Source organism: Scyliorhinus torazame, chromosome 7 (genome assembly GCF_047496885.1).
Source record: "Scyliorhinus torazame isolate Kashiwa2021f chromosome 7, sScyTor2.1, whole genome shotgun sequence".
Classification (NCBI taxonomy): domain Eukaryota; kingdom Metazoa; phylum Chordata; class Chondrichthyes; order Carcharhiniformes; family Scyliorhinidae; genus Scyliorhinus; species Scyliorhinus torazame.
This window is the reverse complement of record NC_092713.1, coordinates 153,682,916-153,700,187: the sequence shown is the minus strand read 5'-3', so window position 1 is coordinate 153,700,187 and position 17,272 is coordinate 153,682,916. Positions and strand designations below refer to the sequence as shown.

The 17,272-nt window shown below is 48.3% G+C and overlaps 1 protein-coding gene across 1 annotated transcript in view; it reads left to right on the top strand.

Annotated features, from left to right (window-relative positions):
• Positions 1-17,272, top strand: part of olfml2ba (olfactomedin-like 2Ba) — a 74,336-nt gene that overhangs the window by 35,032 nt on the left and 22,032 nt on the right. The window contains exon 6 of the mRNA XM_072511679.1: positions 6,528-7,796. Coding sequence (XP_072367780.1) covers positions 6,528-7,796 — 1,269 coding nt within the window. The remainder of the gene's footprint in view (positions 1-6,527; positions 7,797-17,272) is intronic.

Here is a 17,272-nt window from a genome sequence, read left to right as displayed (position 1 = left end):
TCATTCTCATGCCACCTCTTGAATTCAGCTCTTCTGTCCACACTTGGACCAAGGCTGCAATGAGGTCAGGAGTGGAGTGGCCCTGGTGGAATCCAAATTGAGCGTCAATCAGCAGGTTTTTGCTCAATTCCAGTTGATAGCAGTGTTGATGATCACTTTACTGATGATAGAGAGTAAACTGAGAGGCAGCAATTAGCTGGATTTGATTTGTCCTGCTTTTTGTGTACAGGATGTATCTGGGCAATTTTCCACATTGCTGGGTAGATAGATGCCAGCGTTGTAGCTGTACTGAAACAGCTTGGTTAGAGACATGGCAAGTTCTGGAGCTCGTCTTCAGTACTATTGCTCAATATTGTCAGGGCCCATTGCCTTTGCAGTACCCAGTGACTTCAGCCGTTTCCTGACATCACATGGAGTGAATCAAATTAGCTGAAGACTAAAGATGCTGCTACAGAGGGGAAGGCAGGGAGTTTGGGTCTCCCGAACTTGTTGTACTACTACTGGGCGGCGAATGTGGAGAAAGTGCGGAGCTGGGTTAGAGGGGTGGATTCTCAGTGGGTCAGAATGGAGGAGAGTTTGTGCAGGGGGTCGGGGCTGAAGGCACTTGCAACAGCGCCGCTCCCGATAGCTCCGGGGAAATAGTCAGGGAGTCCGGTAATAATAGCTTCATTGAAAATCTGGAGGCAGTTTCGCCAACGCTTCGGGTTGGGTTTAGGGTCAAGGGAAATGCCGATTCGGGGGAACCACAGATTTGAGCCAGGGAGGTGGGATGGAAGTTTTCGGAAATGGGAAGAAAAGGGGATTAAGACGCTAAAAGATTTGTTTCTTCGGGGTCGGTTTGCAGGATTGAGGGAGCTGGAAGCGAAGTATGGGCTAGAGCAGGGAGAAGTGTTTAGGTACATGCAGGTTCGGGATTTTGCCAGGAAGGAGATACAAAGCTTCCCAGAGGAACCGGCCTCCACATTGCTGGAGGAGGTGTTGACGACAAGGGGACTGGAGAAGGGGGCAGTGTCAGTGGTGTACGGAGCTATTCTGGAAGAGGATAAGGCACCACTGGAAGGGGTCAAAGCAAAGTGGGAGGAAGAGCTGGGAGAGGTTATAGAGGAGGGGGTCTGGTGTGAGGTGCTCCGGAGAGTGAATGCCTCCACCTCATGTGCTGAAGGTGGTATATAGAGCGCACCTCACGAGGGCGAGGATGAGCCGATTTTTTGAAGGAGTAGAGGATGTGAGTGAGCGTTGCGGGGGGGGGGCGCGCGAATCACGTTCATATGTTTTGGTCCTGTCCAAAGCTAGGGGAGTACTGGAAGGAGGTGTTTAGGGTAATTTCCAAGGTAGTGCGTGTGAAACTGGACCCGGGTCCCCAGGAGGCCATATTCGGGGTGTCGGACCAGCCAGGGTTGGAAACGGGAGCGGAGGCATATATCATAGCCTTAGCCTCGTTGATCGCCCGAAGGCAGATCCTGCTGGGATGGAGAGCAGCCTCTCCACCCAGTGCCCTGGCGTGGCGGGGGGGACCTGTTGGAATACTTGACCCTTGAGAAGGTTAAGTTCGAACTGAGGGGAAGCTCGGAGGGGTTTTACAAGTCACGGGCACTATTTATTATGCACTTTCAAGAACTGGATAACATCGAACATTAGTTGGGGGGGGGTGGGTGGGGGGATGAGGTGGGGGGGAGGGGGGCTGTGTAGATTAAGCGTGACTATGGGTAATCCCTGATTCCTTTTTGTCATTTGTTTATGTAAACATGTGGGCTGAGGTTTGGGGGTTGGTGGGCAGATGGGATCGTTGTTATTATGGGGTCTGACATATCTTGCTGACTATTGTTTATTGTTGATGGATGTAAATGTGGGAGAAAATGTGAAAAAGGAGAATTAAAAAAAATTTTTTTTTTAATTGGCTGAAGACTGACAGCTATGATGTTGGGGACACCCGGAAGAGACCGGGATGGATCAAGCACATATCACTTATGGCTGAAGATTGTTGCAAATGCTTTAACTTTATTTTTTGCACTGATGTGCTAGGCTGCCACATCATTGAGGATGGGAACATTTGTGGAACCTCCTTCTCCAGTGAGTTGTTGAATTGCCCACCATCATTCACGACTGTATGTGGCAGGACTGCAGAGCTGAGATCAGAGGGTGGTGAGCATCTGGAACAAGCTGCCAGAGGCATTGGTAGAGGCGGGTACAATTTTGTCCTTTAAAAAGTAATTAGACAGTTACATGGGCAGGGTGGGTATAGAGGGACATGGGCTAAATGCAGGCAAGTGGGACTAGCTGGGCCGAAGGACCTGTTTCCATGCTGTAAACATCTATGACTCTATCTGATCCCCTTGTTTAATTGCTTAGCACTGTCTGTCACTTGCTGCTTATGTTGTTTGGCACAGTAGTCCTGTATTGTAGCTTCACCAGATCGACACCCTATATTTAGGTATGCCTGGCGCTGTTCCTGACATACCCTCCTGCATGCTTCCCTGAACCAGGGTTGATCCCCTGGCTTGGGGGTAATGGTCGGGTGGGGATATGCTGGGCCATGAGGTTACAGATTGTGATTACGTGCAATTCTACTGCTGATGGTCCACAGCACCTCATGGTTGCCCAGTCTTCAATTGCTAGACCTGTTTGAAACCCGTGCCATTTAGCACCGTGGTAGTGCCACACAACACAATGGAGTCTATCCTCAATGCAATGTTTATGTGGTGGACAGATGTATCTGCAGGCAGGTTGGTGAGAACGAGGTCAAGTACGCTTTTCCCCTATTGTTGGTTCCCCGTTCACCTCCCACAAACCCAGTCCAGCAGTAACAAAGCAAACTTTATTAAATACGTTTATTCTACTGGGAAAGAAATTCTGGTACAACCTTTAATTGCTTTATTTTCAACTTTGTAAGAACGTGACCTTAGTTAGTTTTTACTTGATCTCTAGGTGTGGGCAATACTGACAATGCTGCAGTTAGTCACACGAAGATGATGCCGGTGGACTGTATTCGTGAACTTTCACAGTACACATACTGTTGTGATGCCGTTAGGCAGTGAATTTCAGTCAGGAGTTTGCTGCTGTCTAAAGATGAAACATGACTGTGGAGCCATTGCACTGGAGGCAGGAACTGGACCATTAAAACTGGACCATTTTACGCTGAGATTATTGCATTTAAGTGTTGAACCAGGACCAAGAAGTTCATGGGTTGGGAGCAATTAGAATTTAACACACTCGCCATTGTGCCTGAATTCAGCTCTAAACTCTCTTGCCACTGAACCATTGCACTCCATGGAAACAGAGGCTGAACCAGACAGTTCACAACCTTGGTGTCCTACTGAAGCTTTTGGCCTCACATTAACTCAATCTTTTCAAGACTACCTCTATAACGGTGCTCATATACATCCCTACCTCAACTCTTTTGCTGCTAAACCCTCTATTATGTCTGGTGTTAAGAACCCCGCTGAGTTTACCTGCAGGAGTATCTCAAAACCCCAAAGGACATCTTGAAATATCGGTTCTTGGAGGTGTATATTTGTTTGGAATAATGGGAGGAACAATGTACGAAGGGGCAAAAAATATTAGTGGGGGTTGTATAGAGACCCCCAAACTGTGGTGGTGATGTTGGGGATGGTATTAAACAGGAAATTAGAGATGCACGAGATAAAAGAACATTTGTAATTATGGGTGATTTTAATCTGCATATAGTGGATTGATTAAGAATCAATCCACTATATGCAGATTAAAATCACCCATAAGGGCAAGAGTAAGCTTGTGGGGAACATAAAAACTGACTGTAAAAGCCTTGATAGATATGTGAAGGGAAAAAGATTGGTGAAGACAAATGTAAGTCTCTTACAGTCAGGAAGAGGAGAATTTATAATAGGGAACAAATAATAGCTGATGAACTAAATACATACTTTGGTTCTGTCTTCACAAGGGAGGACACAGAAAATGTACCAGAAATGTTAGGGAACACAGGGTTTAGTGAGAGGAACTGAAGCAAATCAGTATTAGTAGTTAAATGGTGTTGGTGAGATTGATGGCTGATAAATCCCCAGGACCCGATAGTCTACATCCCAGAGTACTTAAGGAAGGGACCCTAGAAATAGTGGCTGCATTGGAGGTCATCTTCCAAGATTCTATTGACCCTGAAACAATTCCTATAGGTTGAAGGGTAGCCAATGTAACCTCACCATTTAAAAAAGGAGGCAGAGAGAAAACAGGGAATTATAGATCAGTCAGCTTGATGTTGGTAGTGGAGAAAATGCTAGATAGAGTCCATTATAAAAGATTTAATAGCCGAGCACTTGGAAAACAATGGCAGGATCGGACACAGTCAGCTTGGACTTAAGAAAGGGAATTTATGCTGGACTTCTCTACTGGAAGTTTTTGAAAATATAACTAGTAGAACTAATGAGGGGGAGCCAACGGATGTTGTTAGTTTGGTCTTTCGACAAGGTCCCACATAAGAGATTAGTGTGTAAAATTAAAGTGCATTGAATTGGGGACTGTGTGTTGAAATGGATAGAAAACTGGTTGGCAGACAGGAAACAAAGAGTAGGAATAAATGGGTCTTTTTCCAAATGACCAATGGGGTGCTGCAGGGATCAGTGCTCAGACCCCAGCTACTCTGTTTATTAATGTTTTAGAAGAGGGAACAAAAATCTGCAGATGACAAAGCTGGGTGGGAGGGAGGGTGAGCTGTGAGGAGGATGCAGAGATGCTTCATTGTGATTTGGACAAATTAACTGAGCAATTGCACGGCAGATACAGTATACTGTGGATAAATGTGCGGTTATCCACTCTGGTAGCAAAAACAGGAAGGCAGATTATTATCTGAATGGCTATAGATTGAAAGAGGGAAATGTGCAATGAGACCTGGGTGTCCTTGTACACCAGTAGCTGAAAGTAAGCATCCAGGTGCAGCAGGCTGTGAAGAAGGCAAATGGTATGCTGACTTTCGTAGTGTGAGGATTACAGGGATGTGTTGCTGCAATAATAGAGGGCGTTGAGGATTACAGGGATGTGTTGCTGCAATAATAGAGGGCGTTGGAGAGACCACATCTGGAATATTGTGTGCAGTTTTGGTCCCCTTATCTGAGGAAGGATGTTCTTGCTATGGATGGAGTGCAGAGAAGGTTTACCAGACTGTTTCATGGGATGGTGGAACTGACGTATGAGGTGAGATTGCGTTGATTCAGAATTATCTTGGTTATCTGTCATGTTGTAATTCTAGTGTATCAGTTGTATAAACTCAAAAGAACTTGACCAAGTTTAACAAAAATCAGATGACAGCCATGAGCTTCTTCCGGATGCTGCGGTTTCCTCCCACAGTCCAAAGATGTACAGGTTAGGTGGATTGGCCATGCTAATTTGCTCCAAAAAAGGTTAGGTGGGATACGGCGGCGGTGTGGCCTTAAGTAGGGTGCTCATTCCAAGGGCCGGTACAGACACGATGGACTGAATGGCCTTCTTCACTGTAAATTCTTTGATTCTATATTTGCTGGAGTTTAGAAGAATGAGGGGGGATCTCATGGAAACCTATAAAATTCTAACAGTATTAGACAGGGTCGATGCAGGAATGATGTTCCCGATCGCAGGGGAGTCCAGAGTCAGGGGTCACAGTCTAAGGATACGGTGTAAACCATTTAGGTCAGAGATGAGGAGAAATATCTTCACCCAGAGAATGGTGAGCCTGTGGAATTCGCTATCACAGAAAGCAGTTGAGGCCAAAAACATTGTATGTTTTCGAGAAGGAGTTAGATATAGATCTTCGGGTGGATGGGATCAAAGGATATGGGAGGGAAAGCGGGAACAGGTTACTGAGTTGGATCATCAGCCATGCTCATAATGAATGGTGGAGCAGGCTCAAAGATTTGAATGGCCTCCTTCTGCTCCTATTTTCTGTGCATGTATGTTATGAGGGGCAAGAAGGGAAGTGGCCACAGTCAGATTAGCTATGATCGTATTGAACGACAGACAACGTTCAAAGGACTGCTTCTGATATTATGTTAGTATGTACACCATTGGAATGTTTAAGAAATAGTGTGGCTCATTTATGAAGAATTATGAGGACATTTTAGATGTAGATTGGTACAAGAGTTTGCTTTATTTTGACTCTTTGTAACCAAAACTTGTTTCTGGGAAATGAGATGCAAGAATTTGAAAAGACCCCAAACTGTGAAAATCCTCACTCCAACAGTGGTTCAAATCCTTACTTAGTTCAATGTTATAACCTATGGAAAATGCTAACAATTGAAGCTATTCTCAATTCCAACAGTGATGATATCATTGAAACAGCTTTGAGCTGGAGCCAACAAAAGCCAATAAAATATCCATGTTGCAATCATCTTGATGTGACCAAATAAATTGTGATTCTGAAAATACTGTAAATCAGCAAGCTCTGATTGAACATTGAGTTGAACTTAACAGGCAATTCGCAGCAGGACTTCCACCAAAAGAAGAGAATAAAGACAGTCACATTATGGGGGGGCCTGTCATCAGAATTTCAGTTAAACTTAACTCACTTTCTCTTGCTCTGTTTTCAGAAATCAGCTCGGCGAGTGGAGAAGATGCAAATGTACTATTTTTGGATGATCAACTCATTAAGCACATGGAGCCAGCGGTAAACGTTTCAGAGGCACCATATCCCGCACTGGAACCACTCACAACTATCAATCCAGAGACAGCGGGAAAAGCAAGACGACAGCTGAATCTCACTGTCCTTACAGAGGTTCCGACTGCTGCCAGTCCAATCCCGATCACAGCCTCAGAAAGCGCTGATGTGACTGCTACCTCCAGTAGTACTAATGTGATCATCCCGCCTGCAACAATCCCAGATACACCCACTGCTGCACCCAAACAAACCAATAGCATTGCCCCTAATGCTACCAACACTACGGCTTCCATAACATTTCCCAACAAAACTCTTGCTTCCACTCTTTCTATACCCTCTACAACAATCACAACTTCCACCACCATTCCAATTCCCACCACAACTGGTGTGAGGCACAACTCAACCTTACTGCCTTCTGCCAGCACCACAGTGTCCCTTCCACCACCCACCTCTGCTCCTGTGTCTTCGGCAGCCGCCACCACAGCCCCCAGCAGCAAAGTTCCTTTCACCATCCCCATTACCACCACTGCTGTTCCCAGCAGCAGTGCAGCCCCCACCAGCACTGCAACCACCACCTTGAGCCCCTCACCCCCCTCAACCACCACAACTGCTGCCATCACTACCACAGCAGCTACTATGAGCACAACACCTCTGACAACAGCAACAAGTATGAGCACCACAATCCCCACCACCACCACACCAACTACAGTAATCACCACCAAAGTTCCCATCACTGACCCTGTGACCACTGTAGCCATCACCACAACTAAGGCAGCCACCACAAGCACTATAACGGAAACTACAACCACCGTACCAACTACCACAACCACCGTACCAATCACCTCAACCGCGGTACCCACCAGCACAACCACTGTACCAACTACCACAACCACTGTACCCACCACAACCACCACCATAACCACTGTACCCATCACCACCACTGCACCCACCAGCAAAACCACTGTATCCATCACCATAACCACTGTACCCACCAGCACAATCAATACAGCCACCACCACAACTCCAATTACCACAGACATCACCACTGCCACCACCACTCAGACAACGGCTACAACTACGAAGCGTTCACCAAAAACCAGAACGACTTCCTCTGCTCCGATTGCCAGAAGGAGGCCGCTGGTGGAGATTAAACGGAGGCAGCGTGTGAGCCACAAGCCAAATAACAGTTACAAAACTTTTGGTAAGTGAAAAACCCATCAAAATTTAACTTTTTTTGTCATGATCATTTCTGCAAAGTTCATCCTATTTATTGAGAAATGTGTTGCACTTTGACAAGTCAGGTAGTTCGAACTGAACTTCTATTTTTATAATTTTTTGGATGACCTTTCAGACACCAGACACAAAGATTTAAAAAAGAACAGATGGACAGATATTCACAGTCTGAAATAGATAACGCCAGTTTCTTTTCTCGACGGCAGACCTTCTTCTTAAACCTCCAGCCCCTCCACCTCTAACAAGTGCGACGTGCTCATTGACCTCTTTGTCACTAAAATGGAGACAATTCGATCAGCTGCCTCCCTTCCACGGGTCCACTTGGGTAAATTTCCTGCAAAGCTCTCCCCTGCCCTAACCCTCATCTCTATCTTGTTTCTCTTCCATCTCCCCTCTTCCACATTTTGATTACATCTTGTCCATGAGACGCACCTCCTGTTCATTCAAATCTATTACCACTAAACTGTTGATCATCCAACTTACACTCCAGGCTGATATTGTAAATGGTTCCTCTCTTCACGTGTTGTCTTTCGCCCTATCCTTTAAATTTGCTCCGTAAGAAGTCTCACAACCCCAGGTTAAAGTCCAACAGGTTTATTTGAAACCACAAGCTTTTGGAGCGCTGCTCCTTCATCAGATGAAGTGGAGACAGGTTCACAATCACTGCATATACAGGAGAGACACAATTGCAAGATAATTACAGATTGGAATATGAAGAATGGTTGGAATACAAGTCTTTACAGGTAAACAAGTCTTTACAGGAACAAAGAGTGTGAGTGGAATGAGGGATAATCACAGATAATCGAGGTGTGAATTGTGTCAAGCCAGGACAGTTAGTAGGATTCTGCAAAGTATGGTGGGGATTATATGTAATGTGACATGAACCCGAGATCCCGACTGAGGCCGTGCGGAACTTGGCTACCAGTTTAAATTCGCTGTCATCACCCCTCTCTGAGGGGTGGCATGGTGGCGAAGTGATTTGCACTGCTGCCTTATGGCACCGAGGACCCCGGGTTCGATCCCGGCCCCTGGTCACTGTCCGTGTGGAGTTTGCACATTCTCCCCGTGTCTGCATGGGTCTCACCCCCACAACACAAAGATGTGCAGGGTAGGTGAAATGGCCACACAAATCGCCCCTTAATTGGAAAAGAACAGAATTGGGTACTCTAATTTTATTTTAAAAAATCATCCCTCTCCTCAAAACAACCAAGCCTTGATCCCTCCATCCTACTTGCAAACTACTGTTCCATCTCTAATCTCCCTTTCCTCTCCAAAGTCCTTGAATGCATTGTCGCCTCTCATTCCCATGTTTCTGGAACTCAATATTAAATATCGCCAATCACTTTTTTGTCCTTGCCACATTATTGAAAGGGCTTTTACCAATTATGTGACAAAGGTAAACTTTCTCTCCTCATCCTTCTCAGCCTGCCTGCAGCCTTTGGCATAGTTGACCACCATCCTCCTCCAATGCCTCTCCACTTTCATCCAGTTCGTTGGGACTGCTCTCATGTTTTTATCTCTCTGATTTTAGAGGATTAATTGGTCTTTGTGCCCCTGCATCATTACTGCAGTTGTCTCCCAAGGATCAATCCTTGGACCATCCTATTTCTTATCTACATGCGGTCTCTTGGCGGCATCATTAAAAATAGCATTAGTTTTCACATATTCGCCACCAACTATTTTGACTCCTCCACTATTGCTAAATTGTCACACTGCTTATCCAAATCCAGTATTGGAGGAGTAGAAATTTCATCCAATTAAATATTGGGAAGATGGAAGCCATTGTGTTTGGTCTCTGCTATAAACCCATCCCCTAACGACCAACTTTGTCCTTCTCCTTTGAAACAGTCTGAGATTAAGCCAGTCATTTGCAGCCTTGGTATCACATTTGGTCCTCAGGTGAGTTTTTGACCTTTTATTCCAGCCATCACTACTGCCTTTTTCCATCTCATCTGCTGCTAGAACGCTCATCTATGCCTCGTTACTCAAAACAATCCTCAATGCAATCCTAGCTGGTCACATTCTGCCCAACGTACACAAGATCATCCAAAACTCTGTTGCCCATGCCTTAACTCACAACAATTTCCATTCCGACTTCCGGGTGCGGCGATGACCAGCTAAGTCGCACGTTTCGGCAGCTCCCGGTGGAACGGACTTTTGGGCTCTTAATAAGAGCCCCAACGGCAATTTTAACGGCTAAAAGCACTGTGCGGTAAACCAGAAGGGAATCCCCCCTGGATACGGATGGAAAAAGGAGAGGAAAGTGGCCGGATTGCGGTGGATCCTTTAGAGCAGCGGCAAGGAAGGCAAGCAAAAACCAAGATGGCATCGGAAGGTGGCAGCTTAATATGGGGCCCTGAACAACAAGAGTTTTTGAAACGCTGCGTGGAAGAGCTTAAAAAGGAGATGAAGAAGGAGCTGTTGGCCCCGATATTACAGGCGATTGAAGGGCTAAAAGATGAGCAAAAGACCCAGGAGCGGGAGCTTCGGGTCGTGAAGGCAAAGGCTGCCGAGAACGAGGACGATATACAGGGCCTGGTGGTGAAGACGGAGATGCACGAGGCACACCATAAACGATGTGTGGAAAGGCTGGAGGTGCTGGAGAATAATGCGAGGAGGAAGAATTTAAGGATTCTTGGTCTTCCTGAAGGTGCAGAAGGGGCGGACGTCGGGGCATATGTGAGCACGATGCTGCACTCGTTAATGGGAGCGGAGGCCCCGACGGGTCCGTTGGATGTGGAGGGAGCATACCGAGTGATGGCGCGAGGACCGAGAGCAGGAGAAATTCCCAGAGCCATAGTGGTGAGAATCCTCCGTTTAAAGGACAGAGAGATGGTCCTCAGATGGGCAAAGAAAACTCGGAGCAGTAGGTGGGAGAACGCGGTGATCCGCGTATATCAAGACTGGAGTGCGGAGGTGGCGAGAAGGAGGGCGAGCTTTAATCGGGCCAAGGCGGTGCTTCATAAAAAGAAGATTAAATTTGGAATGCTGCAGCCGGCAAGACTGTGGGTCACATATCAAGGGAAGCACCACTACTTTGAGACGGCGGATGAGGCGCGGACATTTATTGTTGAAGAGAAATTGGAATAAGCGGGTTAATAAAAAAGAACGTTTGAAACAAAGTGGTGGGGCGAATATGGGGGGTGAAGAGGGGGGAAAAAGGGGGGAGAGATGATTTTTATGTTGTTAATCCTGCGACCCGGAAACTCTTCTCTCTTCCACAGGTTGTGGGGGAGGGAGGAAGGGAGGTGGAGGAGCTGGGGGCGTTGGCCATTGGGGGCGGGGCCAAAAGGGAAGCGCGGGCTTTGTTCCCGTGCTATGATAATTATGGCGGGAATAGGGAAGCAGGAAGGAGGGGGCGTCGCACGGTGCGAGCCGAGGTCGGCCAGAGTTTGCTGACTTCTGGGAGCAACATGGGGGGTGTAACTACGCTAGTGGGGGATCTAGCGGGGGGGGTGGGAGGGGGGATTTACTGGGTTGCTGCTGCTGGGGAGAAGGGGGAGCTGGTATGGGGTGGGCGGGGCGGGAGGGCACCGCCTGGGGGGGACACAGCTGCGTGGGAACCGGGTGAGGAGCTGGATAAAAGGGGATGGCTAATCGACAAGGGGGGGGGGGGTAAAGAGCCCCCCAACCCGGTTGATCACGTGGAATGTGAGAGGGCTGAACAGGCCGATAGAGGGCACGAGTACTCGCACACCTTAAGAAACTTAAGGCAGATGTGGTTATGTTACAGGAGACGCATTTGAAACTGATAGACCAGGTTAGACTACGCAAAGGATGGGTGGGGCAGGTGTTTCATTCGGGGCTAGATGCGAAAAACAGGTGGCTATACTAGTGGGGAAGCGGGTAATGTTTGAGGCAAAAACCGTAGTGGCGGATAGTGGGGGCAGATACGTGATGGTGAGTGGCAAATTACAGGGGGAGGCGGTGGTCTTAGTGAACGTATATGCCCCGAACTGGGATGATGCCAACTTTATGAGGCGCATGTTAGGACGTATCCCGGACCTAGAGGTGGGGAAGTTGGTAATGGGTGGAGATTTTAACACGGTGCTGGAACAAGGGCTGGACAGATCGAGGTCCAGGACTGGAAGGAGGCCGGCAGCAGCCAAGGTGCTTAAAGACTTTATGGAGCAGATGGGAGGAGTAGACCCATGGAGATTTAGCAGACCTAGGAGTAAGGAGTTTTCGTTTTTCTCCTATGTCCACAAAGTTTATTCGCGAATAGACTTTTTTGTTTTGGGAAGGGCGTTGATCCCGAAGGTGAGGGGGACGGAGTATACGGCTATAGCTATTTCGGATCACGCTCCACACTGGGTGGACTTGGAGATAGGGGAGGAAAAAGAACGGCGTCCACCCTGGAGAATGGACATGGGACTAATGGCGGATGAGGGGGTGTGTCTAAGGGTGAGGGGGTGTATTGAAAAGTACTTGGAACTCAATGATAATGGGGAGGTCCAGGTGGGAGTGGTCTGGGAGGCGCTGAAGGCAGTGGTTAGAGGGGAGCTGATATCAATCAGGGCACATAAAGGAAAGCAGGAGAGTAGGGAACGGGAGCGGTTGCTGCAAGAACTTCTGAGGGTGGACAGGCAATATGCGGAGGCACCGGAGGAGGGACTGTACAGGGAAAGGCAAAGGCTACACGTAGAATTTGATTTGCTGACAACGGGTACTGCAGAGGCACAGTGGAGGAAGGCACAGGGTGTACAGTACGAATATGGGGAGAAGGCGAGCAGGTTGCTGGCCCACCAATTGAGGAAAAGGGGAGCAGCGAGGGAAATAGGGGGAGTGAGGGATGAGGAGGGAGAGATGGAGCGGGGAGCGGAGAGAGTGAATGGAGTGTTCAAGGCATTCTATGAAAGATTATATGAAGCTCAGCCCCCGGATGGGAAGGAGAGAATGATGTGTTTTCTGGACCAGCTGGAATTTCCTAAGGTGGAAGAGCAGGAGAGGGTGGGACTGGGAGCACAGATCGAAATGGAGGAACTAGTGAAAGGAATTAGGGGCATGCAGGCGGGAAAGGCCCCGGGACCGGATGGATTCCCAGTTGAATTTTACAGGAAATATGTGGACTTGCTCGCCCCGCTACTGATGAGAACCTTTAATGAGGCGAGGGAAAGGGGACAACTGCCCCCGACTATGTCAGAGGCAATGATATCGCTTCTCCTAAAGAAGGAAAAAGACCCGCTGCAATGCGGGTCCTATAGGCCTATTTCCCTCCTGAACGTAGACGCTAAGATTCTGGCCAAGGTAATGGCAATGAGGATAGAGGATTGTGTCCCGGGGGTGGTCCATGAGGACCAAACTGGGTTTGTGAAGGGGAGACAGCTGAATACGAATATACGGAGGCTGCTAGGGGTAATGATGATGCCCCCACCAGAGGCGGAAGCGGAGATAGTGGTGGCGATGGATGCTGAGAAAGCATTTGATAGAGTGGAGTGGGATTATTTGTGGGAGGTGTTGAGGAGATTTGGCTTTGGAGATGAGTATATTAGATGGGTACAGCTGCTGTATAGGGCCCCGATGGCGAGCGTGGTCACGAATGGACGGGGGTCTGCGTATTTTCGGCTCCATAGAGGGACGAGGCAGTGATGTCCTCTGTCCCCATTATTGTTTGCACTGGCGATTGAGCCCCTGGCAATAGCATTGAGGGGTTCCAGGAAGTGGAGGGGAGTACTCAGGGGAGGAGAAGAACACCGGGTATCTCTGTATGCGGACGATTTGTTGTTGTATGTGGCGGACCCGGCGGAGGGCATGCCAGAGATAATGCGGATACTTGGGGAGTTTGGAGAATTTTCAGGATATAAACTGAACATGGGAAAAAGTGAGTTGTTTGTGGTGCATCCAGGGGAGCAGAGCAGAGAAATAGAGGACTTACCGCTGAGGAAGGTAACAAGGGACTTTCGCTACTTGGGGATCCAGATAGCCAAGAATTGGGGTACATTGCATAGGTTAAATTTAACGCGGTTGGTGGAACAGATGGAGGCGGACTTCAAGAGATGGGACATGGTATCCCTGTCACTGGCAGGGAGGGTGCAGGCGGTTAAAATGGTGGTCCTCCCGAGATTCCTCTTTGTGTTTCAGTGCCTCCCGGTGGTGATCACGAAGGCTTTTTTCAAAAGGATTGAGACGAGTATCATGAGTTTTGTGTGGGCCGGGAAGACCCCGAGAGTGAGGAAGGGATTTTTGCAGCGTAGTAGGGATAGGGGGGCTGGCACTACCGAGCCTAAGTGAGTACTACTGGGCCGCCAATATCTCAATGGTATGTAAGTGGATGGGAGAAGAGGAGGGAGCGGCGTGGAAGAGATTGGAGAGGGCGTCCTGCAGGGGGACTAGCCTACAAGCTATGGTGACGGCGCCGTTGCCGTTCTCACCGAAGAAATACACCACAAGCCCGGTGGTGGTGGCTACTCTGAAAATTTGGGGGCAGTGGAGACGGCATAGGGGAAAGACGGGAGCCTCGGTGCGGTCCCCGATAAGAAATAACCATAGGTTTGCTCCGGGGAGAATGGATGGGGGATTTGGAACATGGCAAAGAGCAGGAGTAACACAATTGAGAGATCTGTTTGTAGATGGGACGTTTGCAAGTCTGGGAGCGCTGACCGAAAAATATGGGTTGCCCCAAGGGAATGCATTCCGGTATATGCAACTGAGGGCTTTTGCGAGGCAACAGGTGAGGGAATTCCCGCAGCTCCCGGCGCAGGACAGAGTGATCTCAAAGACATGGATGGGGGACGGTAAGGTATCAGACATATATAGGGAAATGAGGGACGAGGGGGTAGATGAGCTGAAAGGGAAATGGGAAGAAGAGCTGGGGGGGGGAGATTGAGGAGAGGCTGTGGGCTGATGCCCTAAGTAGGGTAAACTCATCGTCCTCATGTGCCAGGCTAAGCCTGATACAATTTAAGGTGTTACACAGAGCTCATATGACTGGAGCACGGCTCAGTAAATTTTTTGGAGTAGAGGATAGGTGTGCGAGATGCTCGAGAAGCCCAACGAATCACACCCACATGTTCTGGTCATGTCCGGCACTACAGGGGTTTTGGGTGGGGGTGACAAAGGTGCTTTCGAAGGTGGTGGGGGTCCAGGTCGAACCAAGCTGGGGGTTGGCTATGTTCGGGGTTGCACAAGAGCCGGGAGCACAGGAGGCGAGAGAGGCCGATGTTTTGGCCTTTGCGTCCCTAGTAGCCCGGCGCAGGATACTGTTGATGTGGAAGGAAGCCAAGCCCCCGGGTGTGGAGACCTGGATAAATGACATGGCAGGGTTTATAAAGCTGGAACGGATTAAGTTCGTCCTAAGGGGATCGGCTCAAGGGTTCACCAGGCGGTGGCAACCGTTCGTCGAATACCTCACAGAAAGATGGAGGGAACGGAAAAGAAGAAGACAGCAGCAGCAACCCGGGGTGGGGGGGGGGGGGGGGGTGGGGGGGATGAACCAGAAGGACTCTCAGGGATGTTAGTGTATAAGTATAATATGTATAGGTTGTTGTTATAGGTAATTGTATACTGGACTGCTGAATTGCATTTTTGGAGAGTATTTATTTGGGACAAAGCAGTTGCCATTTAGTTTTGTTTTTTAATTTTGATGTTGTCTATATATTATTTATTTCTTGTTTAAAAAACTGGCCATTGTTATTTATATTGTTATATTACTGTGTAAAAGATACACAATGTACTGTTATGGTTGGCCAAAAATTTTGAATAAAATATATTTTAAAAAAAAACAATTCCCATTCCTTTGTGCTCATTGACCATCATTGGCTCTTGGTCAAGCAAATTCATCTTTTTTATAAATTTAGCATGGCCAATTCACCCACCGTGCACACCTTTTTGGGTTGTGGTGGTAAGACCCACGTAGACACAGGGAGAATGTGCAAACTCCACACGGACAGTGACCTGGGGCCGGGATCCAACCCGTGGCCTCAGCGCGTGAGGCAGCAGTGCTAACCGCTGTGCCACCTCGCTGCTCTAAGCAAATTCTTGATTTTAAAACTCTTACCCTTGTTTTGAAATCTCTCTATGGCCTTGTCATCCCTGGGCCAGTGTGAAAACGGTGATGTTTTACGCCAGGAAAAATGGCGCAAAACGGCCACTGATTCCCTGCTCCGATGGGGGCTAGCAGCCAGGCAGCCTTGAGCTCCCAGCTCTAGCTGCTGATACAGCCCGGAGCATTGCCAGGTCCATGGTCACGCATGCGCATGGCGGCGGTCTGCAGCAGCCGCGGTGTGCTCCATAGCGGGCGCAGCACCCCCACCTGGACCGCAAAAATAGTCCCCCCCTTCGGCTGGCTTGCACGCCCCGGACTGAACCCCCCCCCCCACAGTTCCTCCAGCCCTGAATAATGGCCCCCTGCCCACGGATCGGTCCTCCCCCGACTGTGGCGACGCTGCACTGAGTCTGCAGCCGCCACGCTGAGTTCCCGATGGATGAGACCATGAGAGTCCCACGCGTCGGGAACTCGGCTTGTCGGGGACGGAGCATCGCGGGGCGGACCTCAGACAATGGCCTGAGGCCGTGGATACGGCGTACTGCACCTGATTCTGTCGTCGTCGGGGATTCTCTGCCCCATCATCAAATGCAATTTCAGCATCGGGGATCGGAGAATCCAGCCCCCTCTTTCTATATATCCATGAAATCCACAATCCTCCATGATATCTGAATTCCTATTGTGCATTCCCAATCATAAACACTCTATCGTTGGTGGCCATGCCTTCAGTTGCCTAGGCCTCACCCTATGGAATTCCCTCCCTGTACCTCTCGGCCTCTCCACTCGCTTTCCACCATTGAATCCTATCTTACCTCATATCATCTTACGTGGCTCCATGTCATAGTTTGTTTTATAATGCTTCCATGAAGCATCCTGGGACATTTCATTACATTAAAGATGCTATTTAAATATAAAATGTTGTTGAAAAAAATCAACTTGCAAATATAGTAACCTGGAAAAACTTCACAGATGTATAATTAGGGGCTGTTTAGCACAGGGCTAAATCGCTGGCTTTGAAAGCAGACCAAGGCAGGCCAGCAGCACGGTTCAATTCCCGTAACAGCCTCCCCGAACAGATGCCGGAATGTGGCGACTAGGGGCTTTTCATAGTAACTTCATTTGAAGCCTACTTGTGACAATAAGTGATTTTCATTTCATTAAAATAATGTACATGGAGCCAAAGATGGAAGAAAATTATTGTCAAATAATTGATGACACAATGGTTAACACTGCTGCCTCACAGTGACAGGACCTGGGTTCAATTCTGGCCTTGAGTGACTGTGTGGAGTTTATACCTTCTCCCTGTGTCTGTGTGTTCCTCCGGGTGCCCTAGTATCCTCCCACAGTCCAAAATGTGCCGGTTAGGTGGGATTAGACATGGTAAATTGCCCCTTAATATCCAAAGATGTGCAGATTAGGTGGGTGACAGGGATAGGGTGGAAGAAATGGGCCTGGGTACG